Genomic DNA, 14974 nt, shown 5'->3' with positions numbered 1-14974 from the left:
TTAAGTAACTGTGCTATCAATAAGGAGGAGTAATGCCGTGTGTTCCCTTCTGGATGTCTCCCTGTCCCTCATTTGTTTGCTGCTGCTGATTAAGACGGATAAGGAGCCATCAGTATTTCTCTAACTGCAGTGCAAAGGCCTAAATCAGTCTCTGTCACTGGTGCCAGCTCACAATTTAGGGAACTCGAGTGGGATCCTGCATCCATTCGACTGCAAGGCAGCAGAGACTTGGGATTGTCTGAGCAAAGCTGGATGATGTGTGCAGAGAGCCAGGAGGGAATGTGGGGCCTCAGGAGGTCCCTGTCCCACTGGGCTGGCTGGGAGCTGCTGCTCTGTTGTATTTTCTTTATTGTGTGGTGGCTGCATCACTGGCAAAAATCAGTGGAACAGCTCCCATTGACCTGAACTGAGCTTTTCACCTCCCCTTGCCTTCTTAATGCATTCCTTCTAATGATGGAGGGCTGCTTGGACTGACCAACTTGGATTTCATTTGGACAAGGATGCTGCAGATATATATATATATATATTTTAATGCAGAGATTAAATAACTTTTAGGCATCTTCAGGCACCCAGTAATGTGAATTATGGCTGGAAAATCTCTCCTGTAAATAGGCAGTGCTTGAGAAGGGCTGTTAACATTGACTTCTGAGCAGTGAAAAATGCAGGCAGGATGGAGAAGAGCTGCAGATCAGCTTCAGAGGAGAGGAATTCTTTGGGGCCGTGATGCACATGACTGAAAGCTCCTGGACATCTAGAAGGCACCAGCAGATGACTCCAGGAGCTGTCAGCCAGAGCCAGCTCTCCCTGGGTGGCTGGGCAGGGTGGCAGAGTGAACCTCCCATGCTGGGGTCACCTCAAGGAGGAGACACTTGTTACTACAGATGGCAGCCACACAGGACAAGGGGGATGGGGTTAAACTGACAGAGTCCAAGGCTTTGTTTTGGAATTTGAAAATATCAACAGCAAGCCGAAAAAAGGGGAACAGAGCAATTCCTGAGCTTTTGGAAAGGTGCTGGAGCCACCACTGGCCACTGGAGGGAGGGAGGTCTAATTTGTGGCACTCAGGCTGGCATGGGTTGGCAGATTCAGTTCTTAGTGCCTCCTGCAAATGGAGCAGCATGCAGATTTTATTGAGGGGGCAGCTGAGGCAGTGATGCAGTCTGTGCACCACAGCAGAGCTCACTGCTGCCTGAGAAGCAGCTTCCAGGCTTGATGGGGATGGGGCCACTGACCTGAAGCAGTCCCATTTGCAGCCCTGCAGGAGTCTCTGTGGTGGCTGGGTGATGATGGACTGTTGAGTCCAGGGGGTTCTTTTCTCCTGGTGTTTGTCCTGGGAGGAGCTGTGTCCTTTGCAGCCTGGGGGCATGGACACACCTGCCACAGCACAGCGCTGTCCCTCCTGCCACCACTGAGGAGTGGCAGACGTGGGGTTCCTGGGGTGGGAACTCACTGCCCCACACCCTGGGATCATGGCAGCCTCAGGCTTCAGCCATGCCCCAGCCAGATCTCCAGCTCTGGCCTCCTTCTAACACAAGAAAGCTCAAGGGTTGTTTTCTATGGGTGGGGTTCTCAGCTGCCCCTGCAGAGTGTCACCAAATTTAATTTTCAGCAGGGCAGAGCTCAGCATCACCAGCTGATTTCTTTATGTCTCACCTCCTGCTTCTCCTGCTGCCTCCTTTCCCCAGGGAGACGGGGCTGGCACTCTGCATAGCAGAGTGGAAACAGGACTTCTTCCCTCCCCAGCTCCTTAATTAAAGCAACAAATTGAGCTCTTTTCTTGCAATCTGAAGTGATCACATAAATAGCATTGCCAGAGCTACATGAACATTTGAAAAGATCCTGCAGGATCAGCAGAGAGGAGAGGTGTTATCCTCCAGAAATGGCAGCCATCATTAAAAACAAGACGATGGTTTTCCTTCCCTTCTGAGTGCAGAGTTCAGCCCGGACATGGAAAAAATCCCAGGATGCAGGCACAGGCAATTTCTTGCCTCTGTGACAGAGCTTGGGGATTCTGTTGTGTTTTTCCTCTTTTTCTGTTAGAGATCCACGAGCATCCTTGTGTGGATTCCAAGTGTCATCCTCATTTGGTCCCTGATTCAGTCCCAGACACCAGTGCTGGAATCTGGATGGTTTGTGGTGTGGGATGGTCATGGTGAAGCCTGGGAGATGCCTGTTTTTATGGAAACATGCAGAGGAAAATCTGCCTTCCCACTGGGAAGAGACTTGGCCATGCTCAGCAGAAACACCTCCCCAGGCAGAACACACTGCCAGCAGCAAAGCCCCATGCCCAGTTCTGTTCATGGTGGAGCTCCAAAAGCAAACCCACTGAGCCTCATTCAGCTGAGTGAGCATCCAGGGGTATGTTCCAGGATGTCTCCATTCCTGAACACTGTCAGGAAACAGCACAGCTTTGCACTTATCCCTTGCAGCTTCAATAGTGGGGCACACCACCTGGGAGCCTGAGGGATGGCTGCTCAATTGAGCTGCTGTTTAGCACTGCCTTAACTGGGCAGATAAGCGTAGCCATCAGCACCTCTCTCCCTCCTTGATGGAATCCATTGACTGAATGAGCTAAATTCTCCTGGAGTCAGCTTTAATATTTCCTAAAGGCATGGGGAGGCTCTCAAAGTGGCAGGAGACATGTTTTACTGAGGGGAAGCCTCTGCTCTTGCTGGAATCAGAGGCTGCACAATGAGATGTTCTGGTGGAGACTGTGAGCTGTGTCTGGGGCAAGATGCTATTCAGGGCACATCTGAATATCACAGTTGGCCTGAAGTGATCCGTGCTTGCTGTTTGATTAACATTTGATTTCCTTTTATTGCTTCTCTGCACACACAGAGCTAAATCAGAGCTGCTGAGAGCCACGGGCAGAGCTGCTGAGTTCAGTGAAACCCATCTGAGGAGTCCCAGGGAGCTGGGGGGACCCTGCTGATCTCACAGAGTGGCTCCAAGGCATCAGCTCGTGGTGCTGGAGAGAGCCTGGTCCCTGAATTCCCTCTGGAACAGGGCTGCAGTGGAGCAGGCTCAGCACCCAAGTACTGGTCTTCAGCAGATGGCTGCAGAATTTTCCATCATTCTCCCCATACCACAAACCAAATATGATTTTTTTTACATCTCTCCCATCAAACCAGCATCTGAATCTCCCTAATACATCTCCATAAAAATCTTCACAGCTGTTCTAGCAAACAGCCTGGAGTGCTGCTGGCTTTTATGAGTATTAACTATGTTAAGCAAAGCAAATCTCACTATTACACTGTCTGTGGGAGCAGCAAACCTCTCCCATCAGTCTCCCTGAGCAAGGAAAAGGGTGATTAGTGTCCTGTTATCATCACAGTCGTGGTTTAAGATGCTTTTGCTGAGAGCAGGACAAGAGCCCTTGCCCCGGGCAGCTTCTTGTTCCTGCTGCTATCATCCTAAGTAACCTGATGTGCTTGACATGTCATCAAATATTTCTGAGCAGTGTCCTCCTTTGAATGATAATTAAAAAACCCATGGTGCTGTTCTGTGTCATTCCTTGGGGTTTGGCAGACCCTGCTCTCATCCAGCTCCTCCAGGCAGCCACGGTGGGAAAGGGCCAGTCCTCAGCAATGCTGGGTTGGGGCCCTGAGCTTTGAAATGTTGGGAGGGAAAATTAATATTAGAGAATTTAGAAGAGTCTGTTGAGCTCTAATGCACAGGGAAAAATCCCAAACAGGGCTTGATTTCTTGCTGTGGCTTTAAGGGCTGCAGCCCCTCCAGGGCACATGGCCCAGCCGTGCAGATCCCCAGGTGCTGGAGGTTATCTCCACCAGTAGCTGCCAGCTCCATAAATCCCCACGTTTCTGGAAAGCTCCCTGGTGACTTATGCTCCTGCCAAGCAGCATTTTCTGTGCCATGGCACATGTGCACCTGAATTCCAGCAGTGCTCCCTCTCTGAGTGCCTCTTCCTCACACCTTCACTGCAGGTGCAATGCTCACTGCATCCCAGTTTGGACAAACAGGACCCAGTTTTCCACGGGAAGGTGGGAGAAGTTAAATGGGGGAGAAAAAACAAGCAGAGGGGGAGAGGCTGGCTGGTAGTGATTGTGCTGGAAAACTGGATTTCAGGCAGTGGGAATTGAAGTTGAATTATCACACATGCAGTGTGGAACTTTTGCCTTCTGTTTGTTAGAAATTCATGTTTCTGTAGGGATGGGGGATAGCAGTGGCAGAGGGATGCAATAAAGCTCTGTCCAGCTCACTGGGTGAGCAAAAGAAACCATTTCACTCAGGCAATGCAGAAGGGGCTATTTTGGGAGTGCTGGGAAAGAAAAGGCCCAGAGCAGTGGCAGTGCTGGCCCAAATTAAAAGTACTGAAGTCTGTCTGGAGAGAGGCAGAACATCCCACAGGAGGACACATGTCAGCAGAGCCCTGGGTCATGTTTTCCTCCATTTTGCTAAAAGCCAAGAAGAAAGAAAACAAACCCAATTGCTGTGATTTCCCCCTCAGTTCAGCCTCTGGCTGCAGCTCCCTGGGCAGCCCAGGGGTGCTCAGTGCTGCTGCAGTGGGGCAGTGCCTGGGATTTACCCACCACAGCTGTCATTCTCCCCCTTTGGGATGGGGGCAGTATCCCAAAGATCTTCTTTCTGTTACACACACAGATGTTTGGCAGGTCCTTCCAGGCTCAACAGGGATCAGAGGGGCAGATCATTGGTGTTTAATTACAGATTTGCAGAGTTGCCCCATGTCCCCAGAATAAGGGATCCCCTCTCCAGTGGGAACCTCAGATGTGCAGGTGATGTTTTAGCACATCCCCCTCATCCATCTCATCTTTGCTTCAGTGTCTGCTTTCTGCTCCTCCCTGCTCTAGGGCATTAATGAATGGTATTTATTATTTTATTTCCACATGACCTGCTGGGGAAGCTCAGGAGGGAGAAGTGACCTGGGGCTGCTGGGAGGAGAAAGGACAGCCAAGGAATGGACAGATAAGCAGGATGAAGGAAAAATAACCTTTTCCCAGTTGGCAGCACCCATCAGCCAGTCCCAACCCCATCACCTTTGGCTGACCATGGTCCCTGCACCACTGAGGTGCCAAAGTCCCATGAGGGAGGTGTTGGGCCCCCAAGGCCTGTCTGGGAGGCAAAGCTGACTCACCTGAGTGAGCCAACCCTGCTGGCTCCCTCAGTGCCAGCCTCCCAGAATGGGCTGGCAGTGCTGTAAATCCAGACAAAGCTGTGTCTGGAGACATGTGTGGGTGTGGAGGCAGCACTGGCCTCTCAAATGAGTTGCTTAGCAGGCAGGGCAACAAGGGGGAAGATGATCTTCCCCTTTCCTTGCCACCTGAATCTCCAGGAGCTTTTTTGTTTATATTACAATGAAAAGCAGGGGTTTTTGCCATGGGAGTGCAGAGCAGGCCATGTTTGAAGGGGCCTTTAATGAAGGCAGGAGGCTGCTGAAACACAAGGAACACTCAGGCACCCTGAACTGTCTGGCTAAGCCCAGCCCTGCCAGACTCATGGTCTGTTCAACAAAGGGCCCTGAGGAGCACCTCACTGACCCAGGGCACTCATGAACAGCTCTCTGGCACCCTGGCACTGGGCTGGCTACAGCTCAGCCTGTTTCCAGCCTTGTAAGGGACCCCATTTCCCCTTCCCAGCCTTAAGCCTAAGCCTTAAGGAACAACTTGCCCATAACTCCATGTCTGTACACGCTCTCACCTTTGGAATGCACCTCATGCACTGGAGGCAGAGATTAAAACTGGTGGCCAGTCAAGGGGTGACATTTCAGAGCAGCACTTGAGCCACAAAACACTTTTCAAATGTCTTTATGCTTCCTCCATGCCACCAGTGTGACTGCCTTGAATTTTCTGTGTGGCTCTGACATTAATTCCTGGCACTAAGCACTGAAGAGGAGAGATCTTGCAGGGGGACAATGGGCAGTGGATATTTGTGGGGCTTTTATGAGGAGGAGGAAAGGGCTTTAAGATTCCTTCCTACCCAGCCATTCTGCGACTGGGAAATAAGATCCTTGCTGACTTGCTGCTCAGCTTTGATACTGTGTTATAAAGAATAAAAAATAAATTAAAAAACACCCAAAGCAATAATAAGCAGATTAAAGGAATTACCCTTGAGGAGAATAACCAAGATTTTATCAGAAAGCTAATTGGAGAGGTGATGTAAGAAATAATTTTTGGTTAATAGCTCCAAGCTGGTGGAGGTCCTTGGGGTTACCTGGTGTTGGTGCATGGCTGCCAATGGCCCCAGGGGATGGACTGGCTCTGGTCCCTGCAGCTCCTTGCAGCCTTTCCAGACTGGAGAAGGGAAGGCTGGGCTGTGTCCTCATGGTCTTGTCCATCCTGCAGCCAAAATTTAGGGAGAAAGAGGTACTAAATTAGTGGTCAGCCTAATTTAGTACATAACAATGCCATTTGTTCAGGACACAGAAAAGAAAGTTTTGAGGCCTTTATTTTCCCCTTTAGTGCCTGAGTGCAACCAAAATATGAGAAGGAATTGCTGTGGTTCCGGGGCTGGGCACTGAGCAAGGTGGGAGCATTGCTGCAGACATGAGCAGTGCTGATATCTCATGGCCAGAGCACAGCAAGGGGCTGGCACTGGGTCCCTGCCTGTCCCAGGCTCAGGGCAGAGCACTGCCCCATGCAAACACAGAGCATTTATCCTGTTCCCCATGGATCCCTGCCTGTCCCAGGCTCAGGGCAGAGCACTGCCCCATGCAAACACAGAGCATTTATCCTGTTCCCCATGGATCCCTGCCTGTCCCAGGCTCAGGGCAGAGCACTGCCCCATCCAAACACAGAGCATTTATCCTGTTCCCCCCCATTTGTTTCCACAGGTCCCAACTGCTTTGCGGGCACCACCATCATTCCCGCGGGCATCGAGGTGAAGGTGGACGACTGCAACATCTGCCACTGCCACAACGGGGACTGGTGGAAGCCAGCACAGTGCTCCAAGCGCGAGTGCCAGGGCAAGCAGGCTCTGTAGCAGCCCCTGGCCAGCAACCTGCTCACGGTGATGGTGATGATGATGAAGGAATGGCCTCGATGCTGCCCACGTGTCCGACCTCCTGCCAGCTGCAAGCCCACTGTGGGTGCCACGTGAGCAGAGCTGGGTCCCTGTGGGGCAGGGTGTCTCCGTGTCCCCTGCAGCTCCTGTCCCTCTGTACACACTCTGTTCCCAGGTGTCTGCTCTGCTGTGGGAGTCACTGGAGCTGGCAGGGGAGGACAGCAGGAAAACAGCCCACACATGGTCCTGGCCTGGCAAGGCACCGATGGAGTCACTGCTCTCACTTCCTGCAGTGTGGATCCTGGGGTTTTTCACAGTTATTTATTTGAAGGTTTTTTTGCTATTGTGGTTTTTTTTTTAAGTCTCTTCCTAAGCTGGGATCATCGGGACAATACAGCTGCGAGTGGAGCAAGAGGTGGAGCATTTGGATTGTGTCTGTAAGCACAGGTGGCACTAAGGACAGCAGGGAGGTAGAAATTACAAAGGATGGGGGGATTAAAAAAATCCCAACTGGAATGTAACCTGCAGCAGGACTGAGGTAGATGCACAGGTATAGACTGGACAGCCATGACACAAAGCTGTATCTGTGTAATACTTTCTCCACTGAGTGGGGACAATAAAGTTGAAGACACCTACACAGTCAATGTGACCTTGATGGGAGCAGGGCCCACAGCAGCTGCATGGGCAGGCTGGGGCAGCCATCCAAGTGCTCCATGAAAGCAAAATCTTACATGGCTTGTATGTGTGATTCTTGGCTCGGGCAACAGTGGTGGAGCAGAGGGAAGAGGGCCCAGTCTGTCCCTGGTTCCTGAGCTGAGCACGTGCTCACCTGCCTTGTCCCATCCCCAGGCTGCTCTCACTGGAGCAGCCAGAGTTTCACTGCCTTCAGTGAGAGCAGGTGACAATTAAAATATGGGATCACCCCACTCTGGAGGTGCCCAGGCATGTCCCGTGGCTGTGGCAGCACTAAACTGGCTCACTGGCAGGTGAGACCCTTTGCTGCAGAGGGAGGGAGCACCCCCACAGCTGGGGACAGAGCCAGCCATGGAGCAGCAGGGCAGGCCTGGCCTCCTGTGAGGGCTGTCCCTCAAAAGCAGCTGCTTTCTGTGCCTGCCTGCCAGGAGCACAGCTCCCCAGCAGCCAAGGGACTCCAGCACTGGTACCTCCTCCTTTCTCAGGCTGCAGCTCCCTGGCAATACTGTGAAAGAAAGGCCACCAATGTCACCTCCCTGCCTGCCTGGCCAGGCAAGCATAGGGGCCTTTCCCATCTCTGTCCACGCTTGGTTCCCTGCTTTTTGGTCAGTGCCATCCATGGGGGTGGTGCTCCTTCTGTTCACAGTTCAGGCTCCAATCCAGCTGCTCTCAGTGACGGCAGCAAATCCTCCCCACAGCATCCTCACTGAAGCAGATCAGCACATCAGGCTCACTTCATACTCACTAATTAATGCCTTTATACTTCCATTTCTCCCCATGTTGGTGTTTTCCTGGAGGGCAGGGGTGGGAGGAGCTCTCAGCACAGCAGTGCTGTCCTGTGGCTGAGCACTGGCTCCCTGCAGGCCCAGCTGGTACCATTCCAGACATCATCACCACGTCTCTCTGTAAGCTGTTGCCTGTCAATGACTATCCAGTTTCAAAACTTACAAACAATAGTGTGCCTGAAACTAGTGAGAAAAAAAAAAAAATCTGTACAAATGGGAGGGAGGGGTCCTAGGAACAATATTTGATGTGTAAAAGACTATATTATTAAAAAATTATTTTGTTAAATATAAAGTGTGTGAACCAGCAAAACAACCCCAAAATTACATATTTGTGGTGTATTTTACTCAGCTGCTCATCAGCTCCTCAAACTCCCAATTCCCCATCTCACCCCTTGCTCCAGTTCCTGCCTCTTCCCAGTGTTGGTGAGTGCAGCTGGGGTGGGAGGAGCAGGTGGGGAGCCTGGGAGTAGCCATGAGAATGCCATGGATGGGATGGGTTGCTCAGGGAGTGTCTCAGCAGTAACTCACTAAACCAGTTTTGCTTTGCCAAACCAGGATTCCCATTTGTGGAGCTGCCATGGACCAACACAGCTCCCAGGCTCTCACTTCAACCTCCATCTGCTTTTTTATTACTTTTGCTGGTACCATTTTATATTTGATACCATTTCCTGAACATGGAAATTTGCTTTCAGTTCACAAACTCCTTTGTGAACCTCCAGATGCATCATTATTTACACTGATTAGTAGTTACTCTAATTAATTACAGCTTAATTACTGTAGTTAATGTTTGTACAGTGCTTGGAACAAGTACAGCACTATACGTGCCACATATTATTATTTTCTTCATTATTAATTAAGCACCATCTCCATTCCATGCTGTGCTACTTTATTATTTCCCAAGGAGTCACAGTAGCACCCTTGTTCCCACCCAGGAGTACTTTGGTCCCAGCTGCCAGGGGGATGCTGCAGTGCTGGGTTGGCATGGGAAGAGCAGAGGGATTGCTAAGGAACATGGCAATGCTCAGGATTTTGCCCTTGACTCTGTGGAAAAAAAGGGAAGAGGCAGCAGATGGAGGGGGACCCCTTGGCCCAAGGACCCCACACAGGGGCAGCAGCATGCTCTGGGTCACAGGAGGGAAAGCCCTGCAGATCCATCATGGATGTGTCTGCAAGGGCTCTGTGGCTCAGGCTGCAGAAGGGAAAGTGATTCCCCCAAACCCAGCAGTGTCAGACAGTCCCACTGAGGGATCCCACAAGGAGAAGGGAAAAGCACTGATCGTTTTCTAGGAAACTTCCACTGTTTATGTGGAAGAGTTGCCAGCCACAGGTGGGCAGTGCCCCCACAGCACTGGGGTGCCTGTAGCCCCAAAAACCATTGCCAGGGTGGGACCAGAACTGAATTCCCATCAGGCACTCTCCAGCTACACCACAGAATGTCATTCTCATCCCAATCTCCTTCCTTTTTTTTTTTTTTTTTCTCCCCAACGTTGTAGTTCATTTCTTTCTTTAATTAATCACAGCTCTGGGCCAGCCAGAGCCATTAACTACTCTTCTCATTTAGACCTTTCAGAGATGCAGTTGCAGATGCAATTTAATTTGTTGACCCGTGATCGATAGCAATTAATACCATCTCCTTAATCTTGTTGAAAGGTTCATCTTGGGCTTCCAGAGGCTGCCAGCTGAAGGGAAAGGTGCCTGGTACATGTGTTATCAGATGGGAGAGCACAACCCCCTCTGTGGGCACCATCCTCCCCATGCCCCCAGGCTGACACTCCTGAAAATGCATCAGGTATTTGTGGGAGATGGAGGAGAGAAGGTGGATAAAGGTGAGGGAAGATGCTGAGGAACAGAGCAGAGGGTTTGGTAGGGCAGAAAGTAGGGGAAGGTAGAGGTGATGGGTTGGAAAAATGAGGTGAGATAGCAGCAGTACAGCCTAGCAGATGTGGCTGGAACAGGGAGCCAAAAGGACTCAAACTGGAGCAAAAGAGCAGGTCAGAGAGTGGACAGCTCAGAGGCAACACCTGCAGCAGGAGCTGTGTGAATTTTAACAACAGTGAATTTTGCAGAAGAAACAGACCCAGAGTTAGGGAAAGTCCTTCCTTAGGGTTCTCACACCCAAACCCTGCTGATGTGATGCCATTTTTGCCCCCCCAAATGCAGCAACTGTGTACAATTCCCTCCTCCTTCTCCTAGCAGTGGGGAAGCCCATCCCAAGAGCATCACCTTTCCCTGTCCTCATTAATATGCCATTAGTCAAGATTGTTTTATAATTACAGAATTATTTCCTGCACACCCCAGGGGGAATGACTCAGCTCCGGAGGACAGCAGGGCAATGTCCTCCTCCCCCAGGAAGCTGCAAAACACACTCCAAACCAGGCTGAGCCTGGCAAAATCCCCACCTTGGGGTACTCCCCATCCTAGCAGGGCTCCTGAGGCAGCAGCACACCATGGCTCCAGTGGCACACACTGAGCTGAGTGCCCTGGTGACCATCCCTGGAGAACAGACCCACTGCAGCAACAGCTCTGCTAGAGGTAAAAGCAAAGAGCAAATCCCAGCATTCCAGCACAGCAAGAGCAAGAAAGTGTTTCTCTTTGGTGCTTGTTAAAGGGGAAAGAGGGCCCATGTGGATACAGGGCAAATGAATGCCCTTTACACAGCAAAAGGACATGGGTTTGCAACAGCAAGTCAATAGAGAAAATGAAAAATTTATCAAGAATCCAGCTTCCTTGTGGTGTGGAAGCTTAGCTTTTAAAACACAGGGGATGGAAGGCATGGAAAGGAATTACCTGTATTTATATATTTAGGATCATAGAATGAGTTGGGTTGGAACCTTTCAAGGGCCATCTAATATACCACATGGAATATTAAATGGTATATACACCATATGGTAAATTATATACCATAACATACCATTTGTACTTGCAGATAGATTACCTTTTTTATTTTTTTTTAAGAGAAATTATCATCTTTTTACCATGACTAAGTTCAGTACCTAAAAAAGCTCTGCTCTCAGAAGATGCCAACTCGCCCAGCCCCACACAGACAAAGGGATAAGTACACACTAGGAAATTGGAAGGAGAGACAGAACCCAACAAAAAAGCTAAGCCAGGCTCCTTTGGGATGGCACAGAGCAAGATGGTGCCCCTGCCTGTTGTCATCTTTTTGCAAAACTCCCTTACCTTCTGGGTGATTTCTCATGGGCAGCTCCTCACAGCACTGACTCCTTCCTCTTCACAGCACAGCCAACAAACTCCAACTCCATCTCCCTCCTCACCCACCCTTCTATGGCACTCATCATCATTATTGGACACAGCTGTGGCCTGTTCCTGATCTCTGGTGATCAGTACAGCTGCACCTCCTCAGGGGTGGATTACCTTCTACACTGTTCTCTTTCATTCCATGCCCCCACACCTGGCAGCACTGCCTGCTCTCATCCCTGGGGGCAGGTGATGGCTGCACCCATGGGCAGAGATGGCCTCATCTTTTGGACAGACAGACAGCTGGGTCTTATCCATGGCTGCTCCAGACAGACAAAGCCTCTCCTTTCTCAGGAGTTCACGTCCTCTGACTGTGCTGGCTGCCCTGGAGCCACTATTTCACAGAATGAAGAATGGTGTGGGTTGGAAGGGACCTCAGAAACCATACAGTCCCACCCCCTGCCATGGGCAGGGACACCTTCCACCATCCCAGGCTGCTCCAAGACCTGACCAATCTGGCCTTGGGCACTTCCAGGGATCCAGGGACAGCCACAGCTTCCATGGGCACCCTGTGCCAGGGCCTCAGCACCCTCACAGAGAAGAGATATCTGCATTTAATTAATCAATTATTTCAATTAGTTACCTGCATCTCTATGAGCTGGGAGCTGATATTTTCTTGGCACTGGGCTTCCCACAAAAGAAGGCAAGGGCATGGGTATGGCAGCACCAAGTGATGCTTTCTAACAGTTTCAGGGCATCCTTTCCAATCCTCAGCTCATGGAGCAGCCCTGGAGCTGTGCCTGACCTTTTCTGCACAGCACCCATGCTGGTGGCCCAAGCAGCCAGGTGAAAGGAACCTTCCTGATGCTGGCATCAAATACAGGAGGTGGGAATCTGGGGAAAGGAGGAGAGAGGCAGAGCAAGTGTGAGCTATTAGACTTGTTTCAGCGGGACAAAGCAGGGTTTCAGTAATAATTAATGCTTCTATTAAAGATCCTCATTGAGGCTGTAAGGCATCTGGCACTGGAAGGACACACTGAAGGTACTTTTGGTCATTAAACACACACACTGTTCCATGCTGCTTGTCTTCACAATGATAACCCATGAGAGCTTGAAGAGAAACCAGCAGCCCATTGTTCCTCCTGGTTTGCACAGGGATTCTCCTGTTACCCATATGGATTGTCTCTTCAGGGATTCAGTGGTGCCTTGGCTCTGTGTTTGGAGAAACAGCCAAACCCAAGCCTAGGGAGTTTGAGAAAAAAAAAATCTTGTGAATCTGCAAAGCAAAACTCCAAGGAAGCAGGTGAAGAAGGGGGCTCACCAGGGCTTTAAATTGTCCTTCCAAACAAGGTGTGATGATCACACACTCACAGAATAGCTTGGGTTGGAAGGGACCTTTAAAGTCCATCTAATCCAACCCCCTGCAATGAGCAGGGACACCTCCCATCAGCCCAAGCTGCTCACACCTCCATCCAACCTGGCCTTGCATGTGCCCACGGATGGGGCAGCCTGTGCCAGGGCCTGACCACCCTCACTGCAGAAACCATCTTCCTTACATCCAGTATAAAGTGTAAAACCATCACCCCTTGTGCAGCTGGGGAGCTGATGAGTGCACCCTGCAGACAGGAGCAGCCCACCAGCAGCAGGCTCTGTCTTTTGCAGCCTCAGGTCCTACCTGGAGGACTTTGGGGAAGGCTGCAGTAAAGCAGGCTGAGGAGTTCAGCTGGTGTGCTGAAAAGTGTGGCCTGGAGAGTTTGTACCATCCCCAACACTGCCACCAGGATCTTGGCTAATAAACATCAGCTTGGTTTCAGAGACAGGGAGCAATGGTCACTGCTCTTTTCATTACTTACCTGACTTGTGGCTGCACCCTCTGCCTTGCCCAAACAGTTCTCTGGACTTCCTAGAGCCCAACTCTCTTCTTCTCTTCTTACAACTTGCCTGTGTCTGCCTTTTCTCTCTTTTTTTTTTCCAAAGGACAAAAGCTTTGGGAAAGGGAAGAGATAAAAATGTGAGGAACTTGCTCTGCTGCAAATAACCCACTCCCACACAGGCTGAAAGGCTCGTTTTGCAGTCCATTAAGCTCAAGTTAATGCAGGTAGAGCATGTCTGGCAACGAGAGGATGGTAAAGGTTCTGGGGTTTAATTTTCCTCAGATGGAAAATCCTATACATTGCTGGCTGCTGTGGGCACTTGAGCAGCCCAGCAAACAGGCCCCACAGGAAACATGAGGCCAAGGTTAAAGCACTGCTAAGTCAAGATACTGTGATACCCAAAGAAGCAATTTCCCATTGTAGTGCGAATCTTCTGGCACTTTATTGTCAGGAATAGAAGCTGAGAGCCAAAGGGGTGTGTGGGGACCCATTGCAGCTGCAGATGGCTTTAAATTTCCCCTAACTTCCCTGGATTCAAGGTTATCCTCCTGGCTGGCCATGGGCCCGAGCACTTGGGCTAATTGCATTCCCAAACAAACAGCACTGCCCCTCCCTGCCCCCCAGCAGGAAGGCAAAGCAAATGGAGACGTGCCTGGATAATAAAGTGTGGTTGTTGTCCTGCTGGGAAGCTCCTGGGATATTTAAGCCCTCCTAAAAGGCATCCTAAATCCCACTGGCTTTTGTCAGCAGCATGAAAAACAATAAATAGAAGGAGGTGCAGGTGCCTCAGGCAAGACAAGCAGGGGGATGGGAAAGACAAGTCCTAAAATCATAGCACATTGCCATGAGACCATGGGGGTTCCCTGCCTGCTCCCCTTGGGTGCTTCTGAGAGGATCCAAGGCTGATTTCCATCCAGCTGGAGCATGGGGACCAAATCATCATCTGCAGTCCCACCTCTCTGCATCCTCTGTGTTGGCATCCTATTGCAGGGTTCCATACTGTTGTTTCCTTGTCACAAAGGTTTCATACCTTGGTGTTTCTCATGGGCAGCTCTCAGAGCACTGACTCTTCTTCCCAAAGCAGCCACTGACTCCAGTTCCCTTCCCAAGCAGCCACCCCACTCTTTTATAGCATCTGCTTCTCAGCTGTGGCCTATTAAAGTCAGGCCTGTTCCTAATCTTTGATAATTGGCCCAGCTGCAACTCCTTAGGGGTAAGATTACTCTCTGCATTATCTTTATTTTCTTATATTCTATCCCCCTACACAGTTCCTGATTTGAGAAAGTGAATCCCAAACCAAAGCCATCATTTCCTAGGCCAAAACTCCCCCAGTGTTTGCATGCTACCCACGAGTGCGATGCCTTCTGGCAGAAATACAGGAATTTGCTTCTGTGAAATCATGTTAAGAGCAGAAATAAGAAATTCCCAGATAGGAGACAAGATCCT

The 14974-nt window shown here is 50.3% G+C and overlaps 1 protein-coding gene and 1 long non-coding RNA gene across 4 annotated transcripts in view; one reads left to right on the top strand and one right to left on the bottom strand.

Annotated features, from left to right (window-relative positions):
* VWC2L (von Willebrand factor C domain containing 2 like) overlaps positions 1-8782 on the top strand; it is a 45486-nt gene extending 36704 nt beyond the window's left edge. The window contains exon 5 of one of the 2 annotated variants that reach the window (XR_010440953.1): positions 6809-6916. Coding sequence is in view for 1 of the 2 variants with exons in the window: in XM_064717914.1 (XP_064573984.1) it covers positions 6809-6957 (149 nt within the window). In the remaining variant the exon portion in view is untranslated. Of the gene's footprint in view, positions 1-6808 lie in introns of both variants that reach the window. The other variant, XM_064717914.1, reaches the window with a different exon arrangement.
* On the bottom strand, positions 1773-14631 carry LOC135450113 (uncharacterized). Of its 2 annotated transcripts, none has more exons than XR_010440954.1 (5): positions 14559-14631; positions 13508-13639; positions 11637-12896; positions 6190-6314; positions 1773-4415 (listed from the first exon to the last, which is right to left on the bottom strand). It is a non-coding gene; the product is annotated as an uncharacterized LOC135450113 (long non-coding RNA). The 2 variants fall into 2 exon arrangements; XR_010440955.1 differs by having other exon boundaries at positions 12298-12896.
* Positions 14632-14974: the final 343 nt, after the last annotated feature.

The sequence above is a fragment of the Zonotrichia leucophrys genome, chromosome 7 (genome assembly GCF_028769735.1).
Source record: "Zonotrichia leucophrys gambelii isolate GWCS_2022_RI chromosome 7, RI_Zleu_2.0, whole genome shotgun sequence".
Classification (NCBI taxonomy): domain Eukaryota; kingdom Metazoa; phylum Chordata; class Aves; order Passeriformes; family Passerellidae; genus Zonotrichia; species Zonotrichia leucophrys.
The sequence above is the reverse complement of the archived record's forward strand: the minus strand, read 5'-3'. Positions and strand labels throughout refer to the sequence as shown.